Consider the following 22,946-nt stretch of genomic DNA (forward strand, 5'->3'; position numbering starts at 1 on the left):
CCGGACCACGAGGGGCCCCAAAAGATCAGGGGTATTGTGTTCGCGTATAGTAGGGATCTCCAATCATACCCTACAAGGGACGTTTGTTCCAACCCTGCGTCGCGATGCGGGGCCCCAAGCTACAGTCTCTACTGATTTCTCCATTGATGAAGGTGACCTGAAATAATCGGACTCAAGCAATTCGCATTATATGAGTGACTTAACTTTGTGTAGTATCACTATAACGTCATCATACTTTCACAGTCTGCGACATAGACAGTATAAGAAACCTGGAGTCGAAGAGGAAGCCTTTTTCGGTTGCTAGGGACTCGTTTGAAGCACAGCCATAGATAACACAAATATAAACGTACTAAATATATCGGGGGTGGTTTCTAAATATATCACAATACCGGTTTGAAGAGTTTGCGCCTTATGTTTACATTGTAGCAGTTAAGAGTGCAACAAAGTCTGACATAGCGCAAACTCGATGCTTATGATCAAATTCATCGTTTCATTGTGTATAGTTAAACAAATGTGCTGGCTAGAATGCCCATACTGAAAAATAATTAAAACAGATAGTTTTACTAAAATATGCCCATATTTCACTAAATTATTTGCTCTGAAACAAACATTTATTCCCTGCTGGTAAGCCGTTGTAAGTGGGAAGAAGGCTTCGCAATATGTTTGCGATGCTGTGAGCTGCTATTCTCACCTCTGTTTGTTTTGCGATTCAAAATTGTGTTGTACTTTGTAGTCGCCATCCGAATCCCATGCAGATTGGCATAGTGTTGACTACCATGTTGGGTATTTGCATTAGTTTTACATTTAACAATGTTTAGTATTGTTTGCGTAGCCTATCTGATGGGGGGTGGGGGGGCAATGGACGTGCATGCCCCGGGGGGCCCCTGGTGGGTTAATCCGGCCATGCTGAAATGGGAATAAAAAAACAGCAGCTCTTGTCTATTTTAATGATGAGCCACGAAGGTCTTACCTCTTTTTTCAACACGCCATGCCCACACAGAGTGTTGGCAACCTCATTAGGCTTGAAGGGAACAAGGAGAGAGAGAGAGAGAGAGAGAGAGAGAGAGAGACATTATCAATCCAAGAGTATCACACACCTCTTTCTAGACCTGTTAAGGTGATTTTCACTGTAGAAAGGAAGAGGTGGGTTCTAAAGGGCCGTCCACACCATGAAAGTCAACGATAACGACAAGTATAACGATAACGAGGTCAGCATCCACACTGATGAACCACAAGGTTCTGTGAAGAGTGGCACCAAGCACCCGCTGCATGCTTCAGCTGTGTCGGCGGTTTAGGAAAAGGGATATTGATGACCAGTTGCTCCTCTATGTTGCACAGAGAAAGAAAACAAAAACCAGAAGGGTATGGGATTACAAAGTTCTTCAAAGACAAGAGGAGTTAGGAGAATCCAACACTGTAATGAGCGTTGTCTTTTGAAGACAAATTTATTCATATTTTGTATGGGTCAACATCAATTTGATGGTACCCTGGCGATCGTCGAAGAGGATATCAGTAAGGACCAAACGAACTTCAGAGACCCCGTCAGCGCCAAAGACCGTTTGGCAGTGTGTCTAAACATCCATCCATCCATTATCCAAACCATTTATCCTGCTCTCAGGGTTGAGGGGATGCTGGAGCCTATCCCAGCAGTCATTGGGCGGCGGGTGGGGAGACACCCTGGACAGGCCACCTGGCCATCAAAGGCCCCCTCCACACACACACACATTCACACCTAGGGACAATTAAGTACGGCCGATTCACCTGACCTACATGTCTTTGGACTGTGGGAGGAAACCAGAGCAGCGGAAGTAACCCACGCAGACACAGGGAGAACATGCAAACTCCACACAGGGGACGACTCGGGATGACCCTTAAGGTTGGACTACCCCAGGGCTCCGTTTTATCAAACAGGGGTGTTTTTTTGGAAACTCAATGATGAGTCCCCCCGTGATGTCATCTGCCATGTTGAACATGACGCCCTGTAAATTCGGATGGATTTTGATTGGCTGTGAGTTTCTATTGTTCATCAAATTGCTCTGAAAGTGAGCCCAGCGATATCATTCGCCACTATCGTTGTCATTATAGTTGTGGTGTTGACTCCACCATCCACTTGCGTTAGTACGATTTTTAAGATATATTAACGTTATAGTTATCGTTCTTGGTGTAGACGGCCCTTAAGTCAATGGTTGGAATCATGTGGCCACATAAAACAGCATTTCTACCTCACTGACAGAAAAAACAAACAAAAAAAAAACAGTAAGATTACTGACAGAAATAAAGTACAGACACAAAGACAACGTCTTGCCTCTATCTCTCGCATGCAAGCACACATTACCACCACCAGGGGTGATAAAGTGTGTTTGCGTGAGAGAGATATGGGGTCTGTATACACACAGTTATACACAGACCCTTGAGGGGAATCAGCTCTGTTAGTGAGTAGAATGGCTCCAAAGCCAAACATCGACCACAAAACAAGTGAGGATGTTTTTACCCAAGAAAAAAAACTGCGTCTCGGTGTGTGGGTGTAATTTTAAAAGCAAACAATAACTGTCAGTAATTCTACCAGGGGTGCTATTAGTGAGAGGTGTGTGTGTGTGGGTGTATCTATTGCATATGTGAGTGTGTGTGTCTGTGAGGTCATCCAAGCCGCATGACCTTGAGCTTGTGGTTTTCATATTCAAACAAGCTGAACTACCAGTCTCCTTTGCACAGTGGGAATGGAGGCAGCCAGCCTGACCCCGTCTGACAGAGGGAGGTTTGAGACAGACGGGGGCAGAAGGGGGTTTTCACCTTTTCACAATCTTTAAAAGTTCCCTTCGCTTTTTCTGTCACCTAGCTTATCCTCGATGGCGTCGGCGTTTTGTTACGAGTATCAGGAAGTAGCAGGAAGTTTGTGCACAAAGGCAGCAGCCGACTCGGGTCTCTTGAATGCTATGATTTCCATGGGGGAATCGCAGGTGCAACATTTTCGTCAAACGCACTTGCAACAATGGCAATTTTATGTATATAGCACATTTCATTACAAGTAAGCTCAATGTGCTTTACATTAGAAGATGAAATATTAACTATAGGGATAAACATGAGACATTGGTAACGAACAATATGAATGCAAGCGTGAGTAAAACGCAGAAACTGAATCAATGAAGCATACACCCAACGTGCACAAAACATACCATACAGCAATTAAACACCCCAAAAACATCAACACAATCATACAAATACCCTTTAGCTGTCATATATGCACATACTATAACCGGTTGTACAAGAAACAAGCGCTACAATACAGACACACACACACACACACACACACACACACACACACACACACACACACCTCGTAAATTCAAATCTGACAGGAAAAGAAGATACAGAAAAGTCTTGACTCAGGTGGTGACGGTCTAAGTTGAACCGGCGAACATGCTGAGGAGAAGGAGTAAAGGGAGACGCCCGGGACATGCAACAGATTCTGGAGAGGATGCAAAGCTACAAAATGGCAACGTCTTTCCTCCCTGTATCAACGCTATGGGAGCAGTCTCTTCCAAAAGTGTAGCCTGTCACTCATTAGGGGAAGTGAGAGAGAAACCGGGAGAGGAACAGAAAGGGATAGAGAAACAGGGGGGTCATGGTAGGTGAGACAATGAAAGAAAGGTGAGAAATGCTTGGAAAAAAAAAAGATAAAACACCAACACTGGTTCCCAAGGCAGGATGACCAAGAAGTGTAAATTGGATGGAGTTGCAGACAGTGTAGAGCGGCACAGATAATTGTGTTTGAGGGAGAATGTATGTGTGAGAGGTAATGAGCGAGGTATCAAAAGAGGAAGGGAAATGTAAAAAAGAGATGGATGAAAAAAAGGCCAACTTGCTGAAGCAATTAAATTTGGACTTGTAGCCATACAGCCACATATCCACAAACCCACACTCAAGGGGAGAAAAATATCTTTAATTTTCATACTTTGGCCACACTGCCCTGAACTTTGACGCCAGCAAAGCATATTACATTGGATCGAAGATAACTGAAAGAAGAGGTAAATGGGGGGGGGGGGGAGAAAGACAGGAAGTGGGAGGAAGGAACAACAGGGGAAGGAGTTGACCATTGATAAGTGTTTCCTCAGCCAACTGGTCCTGGGGCTTTTTCCAGTGAATCCAGTTATGCCTGGGGACTGCCATCACAGTACAAATACAGGAAGTGCTGGTGCTTTCAACTTTATATTTCATAAATATATTCTGTAATCTTTTATTTTACATTTTGGGCACGTAGCCAGCATTCTTAATCTGAATGCTTTACAATGAATTCAAATTGAACCGTAAGTCATTATCTATAAAAACAGTAATAACTTCATCAAAATGAAAAACCAGATTTATGTGGAGAACTATGGAAAAGGGCAGAGGTAAACTAAATCCTTTGCTTTAATGCCTTAATAGTCTGAGCTGCTCAGGGTCCAAGAAGTGAAAATAATTTGTATGACAGCTTCTAAGTGTGAAAGTGACTCTCAGCATATTCCAGAAAAAAACTTTAAAAGATGTGCCACAAGTCATTGTTCCATACAGTTAAATGATAGTAGTAGTGGTAGCAGCAGTAGTAGTAGTGGTAGTAGCAGTGCAGTAATAGTGGTAGTGGTAATAGTAGTAGTAGTGGTGGTAGTGGTAGTAGTAGTAGTAGTAGTAGCAATAGTAGATGTAGTGGTAATCGTGGTAGTGTTAGTAGTAGTGGTAGTGATAGTAGTAATAGTGGTAGTGTGGCAGACAAGTAGCAGCAGTAATAGTAGTAATAGTGTAATATATATATAACATATAGTAAAGTAGTAATATTCCCCACCCCTTTTCTCCCCAATTGCACTTGGCCAATTAACCTACTCTTCTCATCCGGCTTCCCTCCCGCAGACACAGCCAATTGTGTCTGTAGAGATGCCCAACCAAGCTGGAGGTAACACGGGGATTTGAACCACTGACCCCCGTGCTGGTAGGCAACGGAAAAGACCGCTACACTACCCGGGCGCCTAGAGAGTCGCTACTACGGGTAGCAGGATGCTACATAAAACGCATCACTTCCCGTGGGACACTAACATTTCCCTGTACACCAGCGATTAGAACAGGCAATAGCAAAGGCTCTAAAGTTAAGCTGAATGTGTCATTGCATCTCAAACACCCCGATCACAACATTGATAACAATTAAAGGTTAATATTTTCAGTTATCTCATGGACTCTTAAAGGGATTGATTACTTGTAGCGATCATATCCGTCTGGACGGACATGATCGCTACAAGTGGTTTCCATTGTATATTGGCTGTAATAGCTGCAGTAATACAGTGGAATAATGTATGAGGCACGGGGAATACAGACCTCAAAGTAGAAAAGTAATAGTAGTATTAATAAAAACAATTTTGTTGATGCTGTTGATGTTAGTGTTGCAGCAGCGAAAATACAGTATTAGCAATGTTGCATTCGTTCATTCATTCATTCATTCATAATCAGCTGCTTCTCCGGGGTCGGGTTGTGGTGGCAGCAAGCTAAGTAGGGCACTCCAGACGTCCCTTCTCCCCAGCAACGCCCTCCAGCTCCTCCTGGGGGATCCTGAGGCATTCCCAGGACAGATTGTACATGTAGTCCCTCCAGCGAGTTCTGGGTCTACCCCGGGGTCTCCTCCCAGTTGGCAGTAACTGGTAAACCTCCAAAGGAAGGTGCCCAGGGGGCATCCTAATCAGATGCCTGAACCACCTCAACTGGCTCCTTTCGATGCGAAGGAGCAGCGGCTCTACTCTGAGCTCCCTCCGGATGGCCGAGCTCCTCACCCTATCTCTAAGGCTGAGCCCAGACACCCCACAGAGGAAACTCATTTCAGCTGCTTGTATCCACGATCTCACCCTTTCGGTCACTACCCAAAGCTCATGACCATAGGTGAGGGTTGGAACGAAGATTGACTGGTAAATTGAGAGCTTTATTGAGAGCAATGGTCCAGTATAGTGGAAAACCACAGGCATTAGGCTCCATACAGTATAACAGTATTATTATTAGATCACGGTAGGTGTTCATGGTGGCAGCAAGAAGTAGCATTAACATTAATTTAGTTGCAACGAAGCTGGTAAAGTACATCCCCAAACAGACAGGAACTCCATAACACAATGAAAGCAGAAGGATTAGCAGCCATACTTGTAATATTAATGGTGACACTTACCTTTGGAGAGATGCAACAGGTATAGGGGACACCGCAGGCTAATGGTCCAGGTGCTGAACAGTTGTGGTACATGTTAACTTGCCAGTCCTTAAACTCTTGACCTCCGCAACACTTAAACTGGCAGAGAAAAAAGAGAGACGGGTGGAGGAAGAGAGAAAAGAGGGTATGAAAGGGAAGAGTTTCATTGTGGAAGAGACAGGAGCAGACAAAGAGAAAACAACGGTTAGAGAGAGACATTCAAGAGGAAATGGGTGAAAATGCATCGATACAAAACAAGCACTTGGTAAGCAACATTTTCTTGTTTGCTTACATGAGTCAAATTTGGGCTGTGGTGTGGCGTAGTTAACGAGAGTTTTCATGCACATGTGTGCATGTGTTGAATTTCAATCGCTTCCACAATTTCTCCATTAGTAATTGGTATATTCTCATTGTGCCGTCTACAAGGTGACAGTTTATTCAAAGAATGAGGGGATTTGTGATCAGCGCTAATATTAGGCTGTTAAGGCAACTTCGTTATCTTACCAAGTGTTCTGCTGTTGGCCCTCGATCTCGCAGATGTCTTGACATAATACTTCCGTAACATTATGAATTTTGTTGTTTTAGTGCCGCAATCATTTAATAACCTTATCTGTCATTGGCCCACTCAATAGCTGTAACATCTTTCTCAGGACAGGACAAGCAGAGGTTAACCGATGACTTTTGGTAGCAGCAAAGGCTTCGAGCCAAAGCTCTGAATTTTCAGTCTTGTGAACTCATATGCATGTGCTTGAGAAAATTTGAATATGCAGCAGACTGCCATCAGTCTGCAGAGAGACCCTTGACTCCATTCAGCGGATGCTGCTAAGTAAGTTGATCTGCTTAGCCTTGCAAGAAGTGTCTCATCTCTTCTAAAGTGGGAAAATTATACTTTTCCGGCAGCACAATGCATCCACCGGCTAAACCAGGCAAGGATAGAACCAGATTGGGTGCACCACAGAGTCCATTTTAATCTACGGTAGGGTTTCAACATTTTCATCTCTCATTTTGCTTTGCGAAAAGACAAATGTGATTACATTAAAAAGCCATACTTCACTAACCTCTCTCTCTGTAACAGCACAATGATATTTTGATGAGAAACTGTAGAAGGAAGGGAGCCCGGTATGTGGTGAGGTATAATAGGGCGAGCAGAGTCAATAATGTCAGAACTATTCAAGTCTTACTTGAAAGTGTGTGGGTAGACAGCACTATCTGTCTACAGCACTATCTGTCTCATGAAGAAAACCGAGTAAAACCAAACCAAGAAGTCATTAACAACAAAAGAAAAAGAAAAGCATCCAGCACAACAAAACAGGAGATAGCCAATAGCATTCATTCTTGTTACATGGTTAAGGTCCCTTCAAATTTTGTCCTCCATTTTTCATGTCCCAGCACATTCAATATTTATGTTTTCCAATCCTGAGCTTCCCCTGAAGAGAAGTGTCTTGATGCATGCTCAATAATCCAGGTAAGAAAATCAAAGAAGGTTGAATCAGTTCATCTGGATACAATGTTTATTGACAATCGTCAATAAACGTATCAAGATGAACTGATTCAACCTTCTTTGAACTCCTGAAGAGAAGTGACTTACTGACCGGAGCATGTTTTTATGAATTAATGATTGTTTTTGGTGAATTGTAAATTCAACCGATTACTTCCTAAATTTTTAATGATCAAAAGAACTCCTAAATGCTGCAAACATTTACATTTCCCAAGCAAAATACAGGAGCTTAGAGTGACAAAGATTGTACCTTAAAGCATTTCATTTTAATTGGTTTAAATCAAGATTAAATGTTTGAAACGTTTTCCTGAATTTGTATTGATTTGGAGTTTCAATGTGATGACTTCTGTTTCGAAGATCTTCCCGCTCCACTGATAAACTGGGATTGTGGTAAAATGAGTTTCACAGCATTCAATTAAAATCACATCACAATTCATTTGTACAGAACATAACACTCATACTGAGTTGCCTCTTAATAGGCTGCATATGACCCCCCAACGCACATTTACCAAACACCATAACTTGTTCAATACTTGAACGAACCGCAGATTTTGTGTTGTTAATTTCAACCCAACAATTTCACTCCAACTATTTTTTTTAATTCCAAAATCCATGCTTATTTGGAATGGAATAACATTTCATTCAAGGAGTTTCAACTCAGGACTGGCTATTAGAAATGTAGCCTCATCATCCCTAGCCTGGGACCCAGGCTCATTAGAATGCTAAACTATTACCAATAAGAAACACCATATTTTAGGATCCTTTTGGGGCCTCAATCCAAAATTCAACTCAGTTTTGTTGATTTCTACCCTTTCCTTTTGTTTTCCTGTGTAAGGCAGCTGTGCAGTTGTCGAATGCCATTCATAACAGCCCAGTGAGTTAATATTAGTGCCGTCATTCATTAAAACTGCTTTCTCAAAGAGAGACAAAGGAGGAGGGAGAAAACAAATGAGGATGACAGAGAGAATGGTAGAAAGAGGAAGGCAAGGCAATTTATTTATATAGCGCACTTCAGCATCAAGGCAATTCAAAGTGATTTACATAAAACACAGAAGGCATTAAGAGAAGCAACATAAGGCAATAAAAGACATTTAAAAACAAATAAAAAGAGAGTAAACGTTACAGTGCAGTGTAAGATGAAAATCAAAAGCTTGGAAGTTTTATTTGATAACAGCCAGCAGCAAAGAAGAAAGTCTTCGGCCTTGATTTAAAAGAACCGAGAGTTGCAGCAGACCCGTAGTGTTCCGGGAGTTTGTTCCAGATATGCAGTGCATAAAAACTGAAAGCTGCCTCTCCATGTTTATTTTTGACTATGGGGAGAGAAAGCAGGCCTATCCCAGATGATCTGAAAGGTCTGGATGGTTCATATCGCAACAGAAGATCAGAAATTTATTTTGGCCCTAAATCATTCAGTGCTTTATAAACCAACAGAAGAGTTTTTAAAATCAATTCTTTGACAGATAGGAAGCCAGTGTAGCGACCTCAGGACTGGAGTGACGTGATCCACTCTTTTGGTTTTAGTAAGGACTCGAGCAGTAGCATTCTGAACATTCATTTGTGAATGTTCCAAGCACTATCGTCTACCACCAATGTTGAGATCGAGGTCTCACCCATATCTCTTTGCGGCCTTGTGGCTAGCAGTGAAAGCCACCGCTTTTCTAACATTCTTCCTTTTTCACCTTGACCTACGTTGTTTTGCAAGTCGCAAATGACTTTGTCCTGTCAATCTCAACAGCTGGAATAGTCCGTACATGTATATTAGTGCTTGAAACATCTTCAAACATTAGCTATTGCTTTCACAGCTAGTCAGCAAATCTGGCGCTTGACTGAGGCCCTTTGACCTTGTAGCGCAGGTGACATAGACAGTAACGAAATCTTCTTCTTCTTCGTTCTCATTGTCTTTGACATGTTTGATGTATTGTTCTTAGCCTACTCTGTTTTTTTTAGACTATACTGGCTTTGTTTGATGTGTTTGTACATTTTAAGTCTTGATTAAAAAAAAAACTTCTTCGTCTTCTTCTTCTTCTTCTTCGTAATGAAATCTGATCACAAGTGGTCAGCAGGATGCATTTGGAGACGCATGATAGACACAGGTGTAAACAGCGATGTGTCTCGCTGTCCACTTGTGATCCGATCACCCAGAACGCTTTTCACACCAAGTGTAAACAGGGTCTTCGCTCAACATACGTTGTGTCCAGATGAACTGATTCAAGTAACATTAACCTATATTCCACTCAAAATGAGGACTTAATATAGTAGAATAATCACACTCATAACAGAAACACTGTATGGTGTAACTATCTGTTTTTGTACTGATCAATTCTCATCAAAATGCGATTCCTTAATCACATAACTACTTACCAAAAAAAGACAATACTTATAATTTAAGAGGCATTTGAATGTCTTAATGGTGACACTTCTGACCCGTTTGATTTAACTGTTGAGTAATATCTTATTGATACAGTTTTGACAACATGCAAACTGCTGGCCCAGCAATTTTAGGGGTGGACCTTATCAAAAATGGCATACAGCCATGTTCTTCATTGTGTCAGTCGTAAACACTAATGTGGTTGGAAAGTCCAAACTTGATGATGGCAGATGATGCTATCAGACGCCGCCTTCAAACATTTTCACTGAGCTACGATAAAGAAGGAAGTGACTGGGGAGGAGCCATTTTGGGGACGGGGGGGGGTGTACACTTGAAAAATGGTTGAAAATACGTGTTTATTATTCTTGAAATAATATCAAGATTTATTTGAGTGTCTTATCAGCTTCATTTTGATATATTGATAATAAAATCACATTTTAAAAAAAATTCAAGACTTTTCGGAGAACAAGACCGAGAAAATTTGGCTTAAAATATCCCCTCACACGCACAGAAATATAGCACAAATATAAACCCATGCCAAAGGCTTCTTCAAGCTGGACTATTTTCAATGGCGGGGTTCTGTAATTCGAGTGATTACCAACAAGATGAATGACTTTAATGCAGTATGAAGCTGCAAAGTCCATAATTTTTACAAGTCGAGGATGTGAAAATACCAGGGTGTATTACCTGGTGTTTTTGTTATAGATTATGAAACAATTCAAACAATACCCTTGAAGTGTGCTTCACTTTGGAGCATCTCTCCTCCACACATCTCCAAGTCATCTCAATCTTGCCTCTCTTGCTTTGTCTCCAAACCGTCCAGCCTGAGCTGTTCTTGACATTTTGGAGAACCTCATCAGCCACAACATCTGACACTTCTGTTGATGAAGGAGTATCTACTGCTCCTACGACTAATTCTTCCTGTACTGTGGCAAAAACCTCAGTTTGAACTATATGAACATTTGAAAATGTATCATGTGGAAGCAGTAGTTCTAAGTATACCTATGTAACATATTTTGACTCTAAATCAAAGCAATACAAATGATTCCTGTCTGGTCCTGGTAACTTCAGATCCACATGAGGAAACCTCTGAAGAAATGGTCCTTGTGTGCTCTACACATTTCAACACAACTTGCACATTCTGGCAACTTTTTTTGAATTTGATGTGTGCTCGTATTTATAATCTATTTTTATCTATTTCAATTTACTGGATTAATGGCTTATTTCCTCTTAATGGTAATTACACGTTTTTGTGCAAGACACCTGTAATAGCATGCTGCACCATGGCAAGGTGGAGGACTGCAGCAACACGAGCACGCTACCGGCATTAAGACACATGACATACCTCGCCATCAGGTCAGTGTGATAAACTTTCTTATTGGGATGCCTAAAAGCCTCAAAAGGAAATGAAGTTGACTTATATCAGCTAGGAACACACCATTCCCCGGTAGGAAGTACCTGCTACAGGTAGGTGGTCCTCTAGCTACCTAGTCCCCTCCTCTCTGTCACTTTCTATTTGAGATGTGATCAAAAGCTCCCCACAGGTTTCCTTTCAACATGTGATGATCTGCCCACCAACTATTTCCAAAGAAATGAACAGGGAAATGCTAACAAAAAACAAACGACTTCATTTGCAAAAAGATAAGTAAGTAAACAAATAATAAATAAATAATCATCAGCTGTAATGTTATGTATTTGTTTATAAAGATTATTTGGAGTCTGATGTGGGGAGGCCCACACATATCTTCAGCGTCCTACAGAAAAAAACATATATCTCAAGAGCGGCCCTTTAGTTCCTGTAATTTGTAAAGTAAAATATTCATAAAGCATTTCTTTGAACCAAGGTTAAAAAATGCTTGACAAGAGTATAAAAAAAAAAGTCCACAGACAAAACAATAAAATTAATAACATATCCACATTAAAAACAAAGGTAAGTAATTGATATTTTCTCCTAAATACAGAATATACTTTATGACCTCAGGAGACTAGCACCATGGGCATGGCCCTTGAACAAATGGACATCAATGGGAAAATCAATAAGGTTCATTAAGCTCTGAAGGACACTTCAGAAATACAAGATTCAGTCAGGACAACCCGTACATAATATAAATGTTCAGCAAGAGTCCACCATTGTTTCTGCAAGTTTTTCTTAAAAATCCAATTCGATGTTATCATTCGCTCAACTTTGGTGGCACGGCTTCTTTCTTCTTTTGTTTTTCTTTTTTTTTTTTGAGACTGATTGCTGTTTTTAAAAAGATGCTAGGTTTTTTCAGACTTACATTTTTAAGGTTAACTTAGTACATGTGCCTGTGTAGAATGAAAATGAACTTGACGCTGCTTTTTGGAGGGGTTATCGTCCCTCTGTAGCTTCACCTTTGTAATGGAAAATGTAAGGTAGGAATTTCGTTTCACTCCATAGTTTAAAATGTGGAGAGCACAGCCGTAAAGTGACCATGGCACTGATAAACTTAATTAGCTCAAGTATTGGGATATATTTCCCCACTAAGACCTCATGCATATCAGACGGGCTGCACTGAAACGTAACTCTATATTCAGTGTCAAATGGGCTGTGCTTTCTCTGCATTCTTTATGATCAGTCAACAGGTACTTTCCGGGGGGTCTGTGCAGTAACTAGTATTCTGCAAAAACATGGCTTGGGTTTGCAATGCATCCAGCGTGATCACCAGCGAGTACAACCGTAGTTAGAGTTTCCATTCGCTGTGTATTTTTGTGAATAAAACATGCCTTACATAGCCATGGTTAGGAGTTCTTCTCAACCTGGAGTACCAATGATGAAATAAAGAGTCAGGATATTATAAAAGGCACTTGCAAAGCCTGCTCTAAACACTGCCACTATGAGGAGAAAACAGAAGGGAAGAAACCACATTATATATTACAGTTTTAGATCAATGAAGGTCTGTATTATTTTTCATCTCCAACATTAGTTACAGATTTGGCTGCAGTGTATGTTCCCACATCTGAAACTACACAAACACAGGGACAGAGGGTGAACCAAAATGCGGTATGCCATCGATTTCTGTAACTGACTTAATAGGAGTAAAACTATACAATGGTGATATTATGAATTGCATCGAAAGGCAGTTTCAACTAAATCTTGCTAAATTTTACAGACATGCTTGACAACGGGGTACTTGGTACAACTTTACCCCATCTTTATCTACCCTAGCTCTGTGTAGCCGTAGAGGGGCAATAGTTTCACACCAATAGTTTCATTTGTCTCGGTCTTTTAACTGATGGATAGAAAATCCTCTCGACACCCAACCAATTTATCAGGGCTTCTCCAGGCCAATCAGGCGATGCTGGGTGTCAATAATGGAGAAATGGCTTGACTGATCAGTTTATCTAAAAGGGCAACACAGGAGCTGGCACATGCCTGAACCTCCCCAACTGACAAGTCAAGTGAAACCACACTTTCTAAACTAAGTTTTAATGCATTTTATTTTTGACAAGCTTATATTAATAACTTGTTATTTTTTCTTTGCACCTTTTTGGTGAGAAATTAATTCCTCATTTGTTTTCATATGACAGACTGGTGATTAACTGGGAATTTTGAAACCCGTTTCCGTTTGTGCTTTGCGTCACATTCCACTAGCAACAACAGTGGCCAATTTTGCTGACATTTGTGTGGTTTTCACCAGAAAACAAAGCAGTTTTCACCCACTTCCTCGATATGCACCAGACGAAAAGGCATCTGAATAACAGAGTAAATATTTTCACATCTTCATGCATTTGAAAAGAGAACCAATGAGGCTTTATAACTAAATGCTCAAAGTGATTTTGGTTGTTTTACAGTTCTAAAGACAGACTGCCACCCAGGCCTGCTGGGATGAGTCATAAATGCATTTATAAATATGTATGATGACTTTTGTATGAAACAGTATCCCAGCACTGGTACTGAGTAGATTATGTCAGTGTGTGACTGACTGAAACGTTTAGTTGCATGTGTGGTTAAGGTGAATCTTATAATTGCAAAACCAATTGTGGTTGTTGTTCCTACAGGAATTACTTTGAGCAAGCAACCCTTTAAGGAAGGTACGCAGTAGGGTGGGCTGAGGGTAATTCTTATAGTTGTTCTGTGTTCCTTTGGTGAGAAACTGCAGCCTCTTCAAATTCTATAGCAGCAGCTCACAATTTTGTGATTACAACTTTTTAATTAACTCTGCAGAGACAATGACTGCAAAACAGTAATTGCCACTTTAAGCCAGTTCATTCCAGTTTGTAAGACAAAGGGACCTCTTAATGGATACAGAACAGGGGAATGAATGTCACATCTACATGGGAACAAAGTGAGGGGCGGTAGAAAGAAAGGTCAGCAGAGCTGGCTGGCGAGTCAATCAGCCAGTCTGATGTCAACAAACTGGATCTGATACAGCGTGTCCTTATTATCTGGTCTCTATAACTAACTGAGGACCTTCTGACAAAACCATACCATTACCATAAAACAAAACAATCAAGGTTGTAATGAGTCTGACTCCTGAGTTGAAACGAGTAATCTTCAAACTTAGGTCAAAAAACAAGAGCATTATAATGGGTCTAGTCAAACTGCCTGAGCACCCACAGGCCAGAGAGAACCAGCCCATCATCTCAGGTGTTTAGCAGGAGTTGTGCAGCCCAATTGATTAAAGGAATATTTCAGAATTTTTCAAGTCTACCTATTATATACTCATTAAGCCCAATTTATGCTCCAAATGTCGGCTAGCAGACATTTGTCTGCTAGCTGACATAAGAAAATGTGTCGTGTACACGACAGCCCTGGAAGACACAAAAAGTGTCTCTCATGACGTCAAAATTGTCGAGAGACATCTGTCTGCTAGCCGACATTTGGAGTATAAATTGGGCCTTACTCGTGCAGTTAACATTATACAACAGCAATCTACCCAATCATATTCGAGTGGTAATTTCAAAAATCTACAATGGTTTTTATTGCTAAATTCCCTCTTAGCTTTTACGTTGCTGTGTCATGGTGGAGTGACTTCGGCTGGTCGTCGCTTGTAGGTTGTGTTGCAGCATAATGACCGTACAAAACCACTGTACATTTTTTGTACTGAATGAGAATTGTGGATTTGCCCCTCATTATTAATTGCATTGAACCCTAGATAGCAAGCTGAAGCTGTGTGTCAAGTATGAAGAAAAGGATGGAAGACTGAAAATTAAACTTACCTATGTAGCACATGAGGAGTGAATAGAAAATAGGGATAGACTTCAAAAGTTCCAAACTATTCCTTTAAGGCCAGATACAACTATCCATTCTGTTTGTGCTATCATGTAGCCTGTTAACGTGATGCACATAAGAGAATATTTGTCAACTAGTACAGAGTTGCTCCAGGTAGGTGTCAACTTGTTGCTCATAAGCATCACCCAAGGATAACAAACACAAACTAATACGAGGTACTCTAAAATAGACCTTTCTGCTTGAAACGGAGGGAACTTTCTTGTTTATGCGGCTCAGCATGCATCGCTAAAGCAACCCTCACTTAATTTTGCTTTGTTTTAGCACTGCACCATATATAAAACAATGGTCTAGTGGAAGATGTTTGCCACTGCCCACAAATGTGGAAAAAGTGTCCCGTCACAGCTGTCAGTAATGCACACAACCAAAAAACCCCAGAAAGATAACCCCCAAAATAAAACAACCAGCACCCACATGCCATCGCTAACCGACCCACAAACACAAATGGAGCATCTGACATCTTTTAATTAGAGGCCAAAACAATGTGTCTTAGACAGCACTCATCACTCGTTTTAATGATCATACCCACTCACTAAAACACATGTACGCACATGGCTAGTAAGCATAATACTTTTTTTTTTATTCCACTGTGAATAAACTGTTCAAGTCTGATGAAGTAAATATGTCAATAACATGGCAGTTGGGGGACTGTGGGACTATAATTCTTTCTGTGAGTAAACTCACTTTTCCTGTGAGCACAAACGAGCTGATACTGGTCCCATAAACTGATTCCTCCAAGAAATCCTGACTCGACCATGGAATAACAAAACCTTAGATTTGTTCAAAGAACTAAAGCAGGTTATGAATGCTGCAGAAATCTGGCAAATTCCAATCCTTAAATCAACAAATTTCCCTGTGAAAAGAAATCCAGCAGGCAATGAAGAGGGCTGAAAAAAGAGAAGTGGCCTGAGCCTACCTTCTTTTGAACGAAGTCCATGATGTTTTTGAAGTCCAAGTCATCATAGTAGTTCACCATCCCTTTACGGATGTTCTTATTCAAGAAGTCCAGAGTCTGAGAGAGAAAGACAAAAACAGCCAGATGCAGAATTTAAAATGGGAGGATAAATGGACAAGAGGCAAACTTCCAAGGCATCGGCTGCACTCAATGACTTTTCATATTCTCGCTACAGTTACATTCATTACCTTATAATTCTGTTTTCCTAATACAAAGACTTGACAGTCAGGTCAGAGCTGCGGTAATGACAGCTGAAGAGGAAATACCAGAATGAAGTAATTTGTCAGCAACCATTCGTCAACTTTTGCAGGGATCAGCCAAGGTGACCGATTTACTGAAATGGAATATTAAAAGTAGCACTTAACATCTTATATGTGTGTCAGACCACCTGGTGCATTGGGATCAAATTACATCAAAATATCCATCATTTCAGTTGCTCAGAAAAAGAAAAAAAAATTACACTCAAGAAGGATGACTAAGGCACATCTTGATTACACTTTATTTTCATCTGTCTGTTCATAGAATAAACATTTGCACTCGAGATGTTTGCATTTTGGGAAATTCTCAACTTCTATTCCATTTATTGTGTGCGTCTATACGATCCGTTTCACTTGTTAACCTCCCCCTCACAGGGAAAGAAAAGCTTTCAAAACTTAAGGTGTGTTGTGTTTTAGTTAAAACTGAATGACAGCCAGTGACAGGAAGGGTAATGTTAAAGTAAGCCGTACAGAAGACTCAGAGGTGGGTGATTGGCCTAAAAACAAGCACACTTACTGCCTTACAAATTCTGCACTGCCCAAACTGCTCATTCATCTCATTTATACTGCAGACACAGTACAGGCTCAACCACATAGATGCAGCCATAGTCTGCTCTTTTCTACATATCTGTATTTGGCAATCATGGACCACTATTGCAACACCAGCCTTCTGTGGAAAGCCCAAAAATCCATGACATATATATCTATGATATGTAACTTTCAGATACAATGACACTGTCTGTAAATATATATAATGCAAGATTAGTTACAGCTTTAATATTGTACATTTCACCCTGGATTTTGACTCTCTCTTTTACTGTGGATTATAATAAATGAGATGGCATCTCTCACTAGAGACAAAGATTTTAAAGAGACTGAGCCATTTGCTAATTTCTTCTGTATCTCACCTTAAACGAATTAGTGTAGATCTTTTCATGAGATCGCCGTCTTTTTTCAAAATATATTGCTTTAAACACTCCTATATAAATTCTCAGTTGGCACATTAAGCCCTTTCCTTATGAGACACAGATATTCAGGAGGATGACATATATACTTATTAAAAGACAAATCATTTTCAGCTCATTTTCCAGGATGGCGACAAAATCCATTTGTCCTTATAAAGGTCTACCTATATGGCCAATGCGACAAACCCTTATTAAACCTGATAATGCCGCTGTCCTATTTAACACAGTTTTCATTTAAATAAGGTGACTGTTGAATAACAAAGAGAGCTAACGTTTTAAATTACAGGCCATTGATTATGCAGAAATAACCAAGAAATAATCAAGTACATGTAATTGAAATATGAATGGTAATTACTGAGTGACATATGGGTTAAACAGGGTCGTTTCTATACCTCTAGTTTGTTTCCTTGTCATTACAATATGCTGTTAAATGTAATCCACATCAAATACTGTATGGGATGAATTCAAAAATCACATTGTACCAAACAAGTATTCTTAATATTTTGTCACGGGGATGAATAGCAAGTGAGATATCTGGGCGTAACCATACCTAATAACTATGACCACCTATGTTACTACAGTTATGGAAGTTTGTAGAACTCTGTAAAGCAAGATCTGAGTAGGTGGAACATTTTTTTCTTTCACGTTACTGGAAAAAATTAAAATTATTAAAATTGATATTCTGCCACATTTTCTAATTTTATCTCAGAACCTGCCATTATATAACACTGATATGTTTTAATGTTTAGGAGGGGCTGCAGAAAAAAAATGTATGAATGAAAAGAAGCCAAGAGAGAAATTCAAAATCCGACAGAAAAAAAAAAATGAGGGGGACTTGCATTACCCAGTTCAATTCATTATTATTACGCAGCACAGGTAAAACTGATCTTGAGATGGATGAATAATGAGATGAGCCCCAAATGGCAAAACTCCTCATTGTCATGTGAAAAGAAGCGGCTGGTGACTCCACATGTATTGGAGGAAGCAGCCCTCTACGACTTGGTAGAGGGGGTGGAGCAGCGACCAGGACGACTTGGAAAATAGGGTTATTGGCCAAGTACAATTGGGAAGAAAAGGGGGGGGGTTTAAAAAAAGGAAAAAAAAAGACACTTGAATATAGCCTGGCACTGTGGCCACACACACACACACACACACACACACACACACACACACACACACACACACACACACACACACACACACACACACACGCACCAAAAACTATATCCAATAAACCATAATATTTAAATAGGCATAAAGCTACTACAGTTCGAAACTGATAATTAGCTTACTTTTAGTGATTACAGCAGGAGATGACAGGGCTTGATGTTTAACACTGAAATTATGTACATGTCTTTACTACTTGGCAATTATTGAGGAGAACCTGGCGCAGGAGTAGGTGTCTAGGAATGATGGCTCAACTTGAGCTGAATTCTCTCCCCCCTGCTCCTCACGACATCTTATCATGACAAACTTTAGCAAACTGCTTTATTTTGCCATCATTTTTAGCTTAACCTACATTAAAAGCAACTAAGTAGTGAAAAATGGGCTTCTGTTCCTATGTGCAATGTGGGGGCTATACATTGAGTGAAAGAGTAGGGGGCTGCTCGCAATCTCGCAATTTTTTCTCTCACTTTTGGGCTTTTTTTTGTGCCATTGATTTTGCAAGTTTAGCTGACCCTGACCGACCATTACACTTTGACCTGACCTGATGACCTTGTCCTGTCAGATCGGAGGAATTAACTAAATTCACATTTTAAACTTTTCCAAATAATTTCTGACAGGCACCTTATCATATGCTGTTCAAAATTTAAAACAAATGTTCAGATGGTAAAATAGCCAGCTATATGTACACGTGTTCTAAACCCAGTGTGTGCTGCAGCACCCTCCCCTTCCCGTGCCCATGTCTTCACATGTAAAAAAGAAAAAAAGAAAAAAGAATACAAACCTACTGGTCAGATGTTTTACACAGAACAGATGTTCGGGAAAGTGGGGTATCTAGAAAAACACAATATACTTTTGGGAACACATCTGAAAAGCCTACAAAAGGAAGAATTATATCTTTTTTGGATTCTGAGAATTACAGGACTCATGCGAATAAAAAGAGGTTGGAAGAAATTGGAACCTCCCAAGGTAAACAAACAGTGGAGGACATACATAGTATGGAAAAGGTAACTTACAAAATCAATAAGAACGAAAAGTTGTTGGAAAAAAGTTAAAGGTAATTGACATATGAATATTAATGAAATAGACGCATCATGCTTTGTGGAGATGATTTAAGTAATACATGTGAAACTAATAGAAAACTGTAGTAGGCCCACTTCTACGATGAAACATCAAAGCCTAACCTCTTTTTCCCTTTAATTATGTGTCTGTTTATATACGTGGGTACATGAATGTAAATATACGTATACTTATGTGAATATGTATAGCTATATACACTATGATCAGTAAGGTCTATACTGGTACTTTGTTGATGCACTGTTTTCTGCATGGGTGAAGGATAACAAAAACTAAGCAGTTTAGAAATTGTGTCAAGACATTTAAATAACAGGCCATTTATTAACAATATGTATTGAAACAAAGTATAAAAAAAATAAATGAATGCCGTGATGTGTATGTCAAAAATGAATGCAACTGGAACCTTCCAGTTTGATAACTTAATAGCTTTCATTACTGGAACCTTCCAGATTGATACTTTAATAGCTTTCATTAAAAGAAAGAAGGCAGACTAATTGCAAACTAGCAACTAGCAGTTCACCTGAGGGCCATAAAACAAAATAAACACTTAAAAGTCTATGGAAAACATTGCTACTTCAGCCATAATAGCCAAAAACCAGATACTACGGTTTTTGCAGGTACCCCAATAGTGAAGTTTAGAGCTGCAGTTTCTAGCAGATCTAAAATGTTCCCTTTACTCCCAATTACTTGCTCCCCTATTGTGGCTTAATGTTTTCCATTTGTACGCAGCCATGATCACAAAATATGTTGCGCTGTGTTTGTGTAGATTTGTCTCAGGGCATAAAGAGAATAAAACAAATCTTAATTATACTCCTACAATGTCTCTGCTCCAGTCCACCCTGTGCTGAGCTCTGTTCTACAGACTTTGCGAGCCTGTTGTTATTGTTGCATGATGTCATCTTATAAATTCGAGTCTATTGGTTGTCGAAAGACAGACAACCTAGCATATCAGAAATGCTAGATTAACATTTTCAGGCAGATATCTTTTCAAGGTAAAGTGCTCCCTTTTTTTGTAGTGAAACAAACAAACTCTAAAAAATGCATTAAATACAACATTGTTCAAGTTTTTTGAATCAAAGATTCGTTGGCTTTGCAGCCACATTGACCCCTACAAATTCATTCATCAGACAAACCCTAGACCAGGGGTCGGGAACCTTTTTGACTGGGAGAGCCATAAAAGCCAAATATTTCTAAATATATTTCATTGAGAGCCATATAGTATTTTTAACGTATAATAAATTAAATATGTCTTACTTTTAATGCGACTTCTGGTGCTGCATGGTTTTGCTGATGGCCTTGTAGTCTGGTTCATACGTGGTGAGGTTGAGCTTCATGCAGGCGTTGAGGCTTCCATCAGTTAAACGTGAGCGTAGGTTGGTCTTAATGTTCCTCATATGCGAGAAAGACTGTTCACATGCATATGTAGAGCCAAACATGGTCAATACGGCAATACTCACACGCTGCATTGTGTGGTATGTCACAGGAAGCTCGTTCCAAGTTTTAAGAATCAGCTGGTCTTCAGGTTGAAGATTTTTAATTTCTGTCCACTTGTGTTCCCTCGCCAGCTCTGCTCGCTGTCGCGCAAGACTTTCCAACTCTCCATTAAGTGACTTGAACTTACTCATCCACATGTCTGATGCCTTCAGGTCAGCAACTTCCAGCTCAAAGTCTCCGATAGAGACCCCGGGGATGCATGTCAGGTCGATTTTGTCCACTGCACACTCATGTGGATGAGTGATGAACTTGAAAAGACCAGTGCGCGCACGAAATTCTCCAAAACGTGCTTTGAATGACTGCAGGAGATTGAACGTAAAGCCAGCTAGCTGCTGGAGATCCAGATGTTGAGTGGAGTCACTTGCTAAGCATGCATCTCTAAATTGTTGCAGTCTTTCAAAGTGCAGAAGACGACCTGTTTCAATGTCCCTGAGAAAGACTTCCAGCTTGCTTTCAAATGCAAACACTGCTTGTTGAAGGGATGAGATTGTATTTCCAATACCTTGCATTTTCACATTGAACTGGTTCAGATGGCCAGTTATGTCCACGAGATAGTGAAACTGCAGGAGCCAGTCAGTGTTGTCTAGCTCAGGATGCTTGACGCCTTTCATTTCAAGAAAAGTCCGGATTTCACTCAGGCAAGCTGCAAAACGGCTGAGCACCTTCCCCCTTGACAACCAACGCACGTTGCTGTGTAAAAGCAGACCGGGATAATGATTCCCAACTTCTTCTAACAGAGCTTTAAACTGGCGATCATTTAAAGCTCGGGCAACAATAAAGTTGACCACTCGAATGACCAGAGACATCACCTCGCCAAGCTCCTGGCCACACGTCTGAGCGCAAAGCGCCTCCTGGTGCAGGATGCCATGAAAACTTAGGATGGCTCTCTTTTCATGTTCACGGAGAAGCGCTACAAATCCTTTGTTCTTCCCCAACATACAGGGTGCACCATCAGTACAGACAGAAATAAGTTTATCCATCGGTAGTTTTTTTTCTTTAGCAAACTCCATGAAAGACATGAATAAATCCTCTCCTCTTGTCCCTTTCATTGACAAAACAGCCAAGCTTTCCTCACGCAGTGTGTCACCTGCAGCATACCTGGCAATGATACTGCACTGAGATAGATGGCTAACGTCTGTTGACTCATCTAACGCGAGAGAAAAGTATGTCCCGGCGTTTATGTCCTTAATTTGTGTTTCCTCGACTTGATTTGCCATCATGATGCTACGATCGTGCACAGTTCTTGCTGACAGGGGCATGTCTTTTATTCGTTTGATTATCTTGTCTTTATTTGGGAAGTCATCAAACAGTTCATTGGCCACATCAAGCATGAATGTTTTGGCATACTCGCCATCTGTGAATGACTTTCCATTCCTTACTATTGCCAAAGCCCCCGCAAAGCTAGCGGAATTCCCGTCACCTTGCTTGGTCCACACACGTAGTTGCTGCTGACTCGTCTGCACTCTCTGCTGTAGCTCCTCGCATGCCCTTTTCCTGCTGTCCCCCGCTGGATATTTCCATGCAAATGAAGCATGGTGCGTATCGACGTGCCGCTTTGTATTTGACCGTTTCATCGATGCAATTTTATCATTGCATATTAGACATACCGCAGATCCTGCTCTCTCCACAAATGCAAATTCCTCTGTCCACGCAGCCTGGAATGCACGGTAATCATCGTCTTTTTTTCTTTTCGCCATCTTTTCCGTTACAAGGGTTGAAGCGGATAA

At 40.5% G+C, this 22,946-nt stretch overlaps 1 protein-coding gene across 1 annotated transcript in view; it reads right to left on the reverse strand.

Moving 5' to 3' along the window:
* The window catches only part of tspan15 (tetraspanin 15), a 44,957-nt gene that overhangs the window by 7,201 nt on the left and 14,810 nt on the right, over positions 1 to 22,946 (reverse strand). The window contains exons 4-6 of the mRNA XM_056278877.1: positions 16,224 to 16,319; positions 6,173 to 6,289; positions 971 to 1,021 (exon numbers count right to left, since the gene is read on the reverse strand). Coding sequence (XP_056134852.1) covers positions 971 to 1,021; positions 6,173 to 6,289; positions 16,224 to 16,319 — 264 coding nt within the window. The remainder of the gene's footprint in view (positions 1 to 970; positions 1,022 to 6,172; positions 6,290 to 16,223; positions 16,320 to 22,946) is intronic.

This window comes from Lampris incognitus, chromosome 4 (assembly GCF_029633865.1).
Source record: "Lampris incognitus isolate fLamInc1 chromosome 4, fLamInc1.hap2, whole genome shotgun sequence".
NCBI classification, from domain to species: Eukaryota; Metazoa; Chordata; class Actinopteri; order Lampriformes; family Lampridae; genus Lampris; species Lampris incognitus.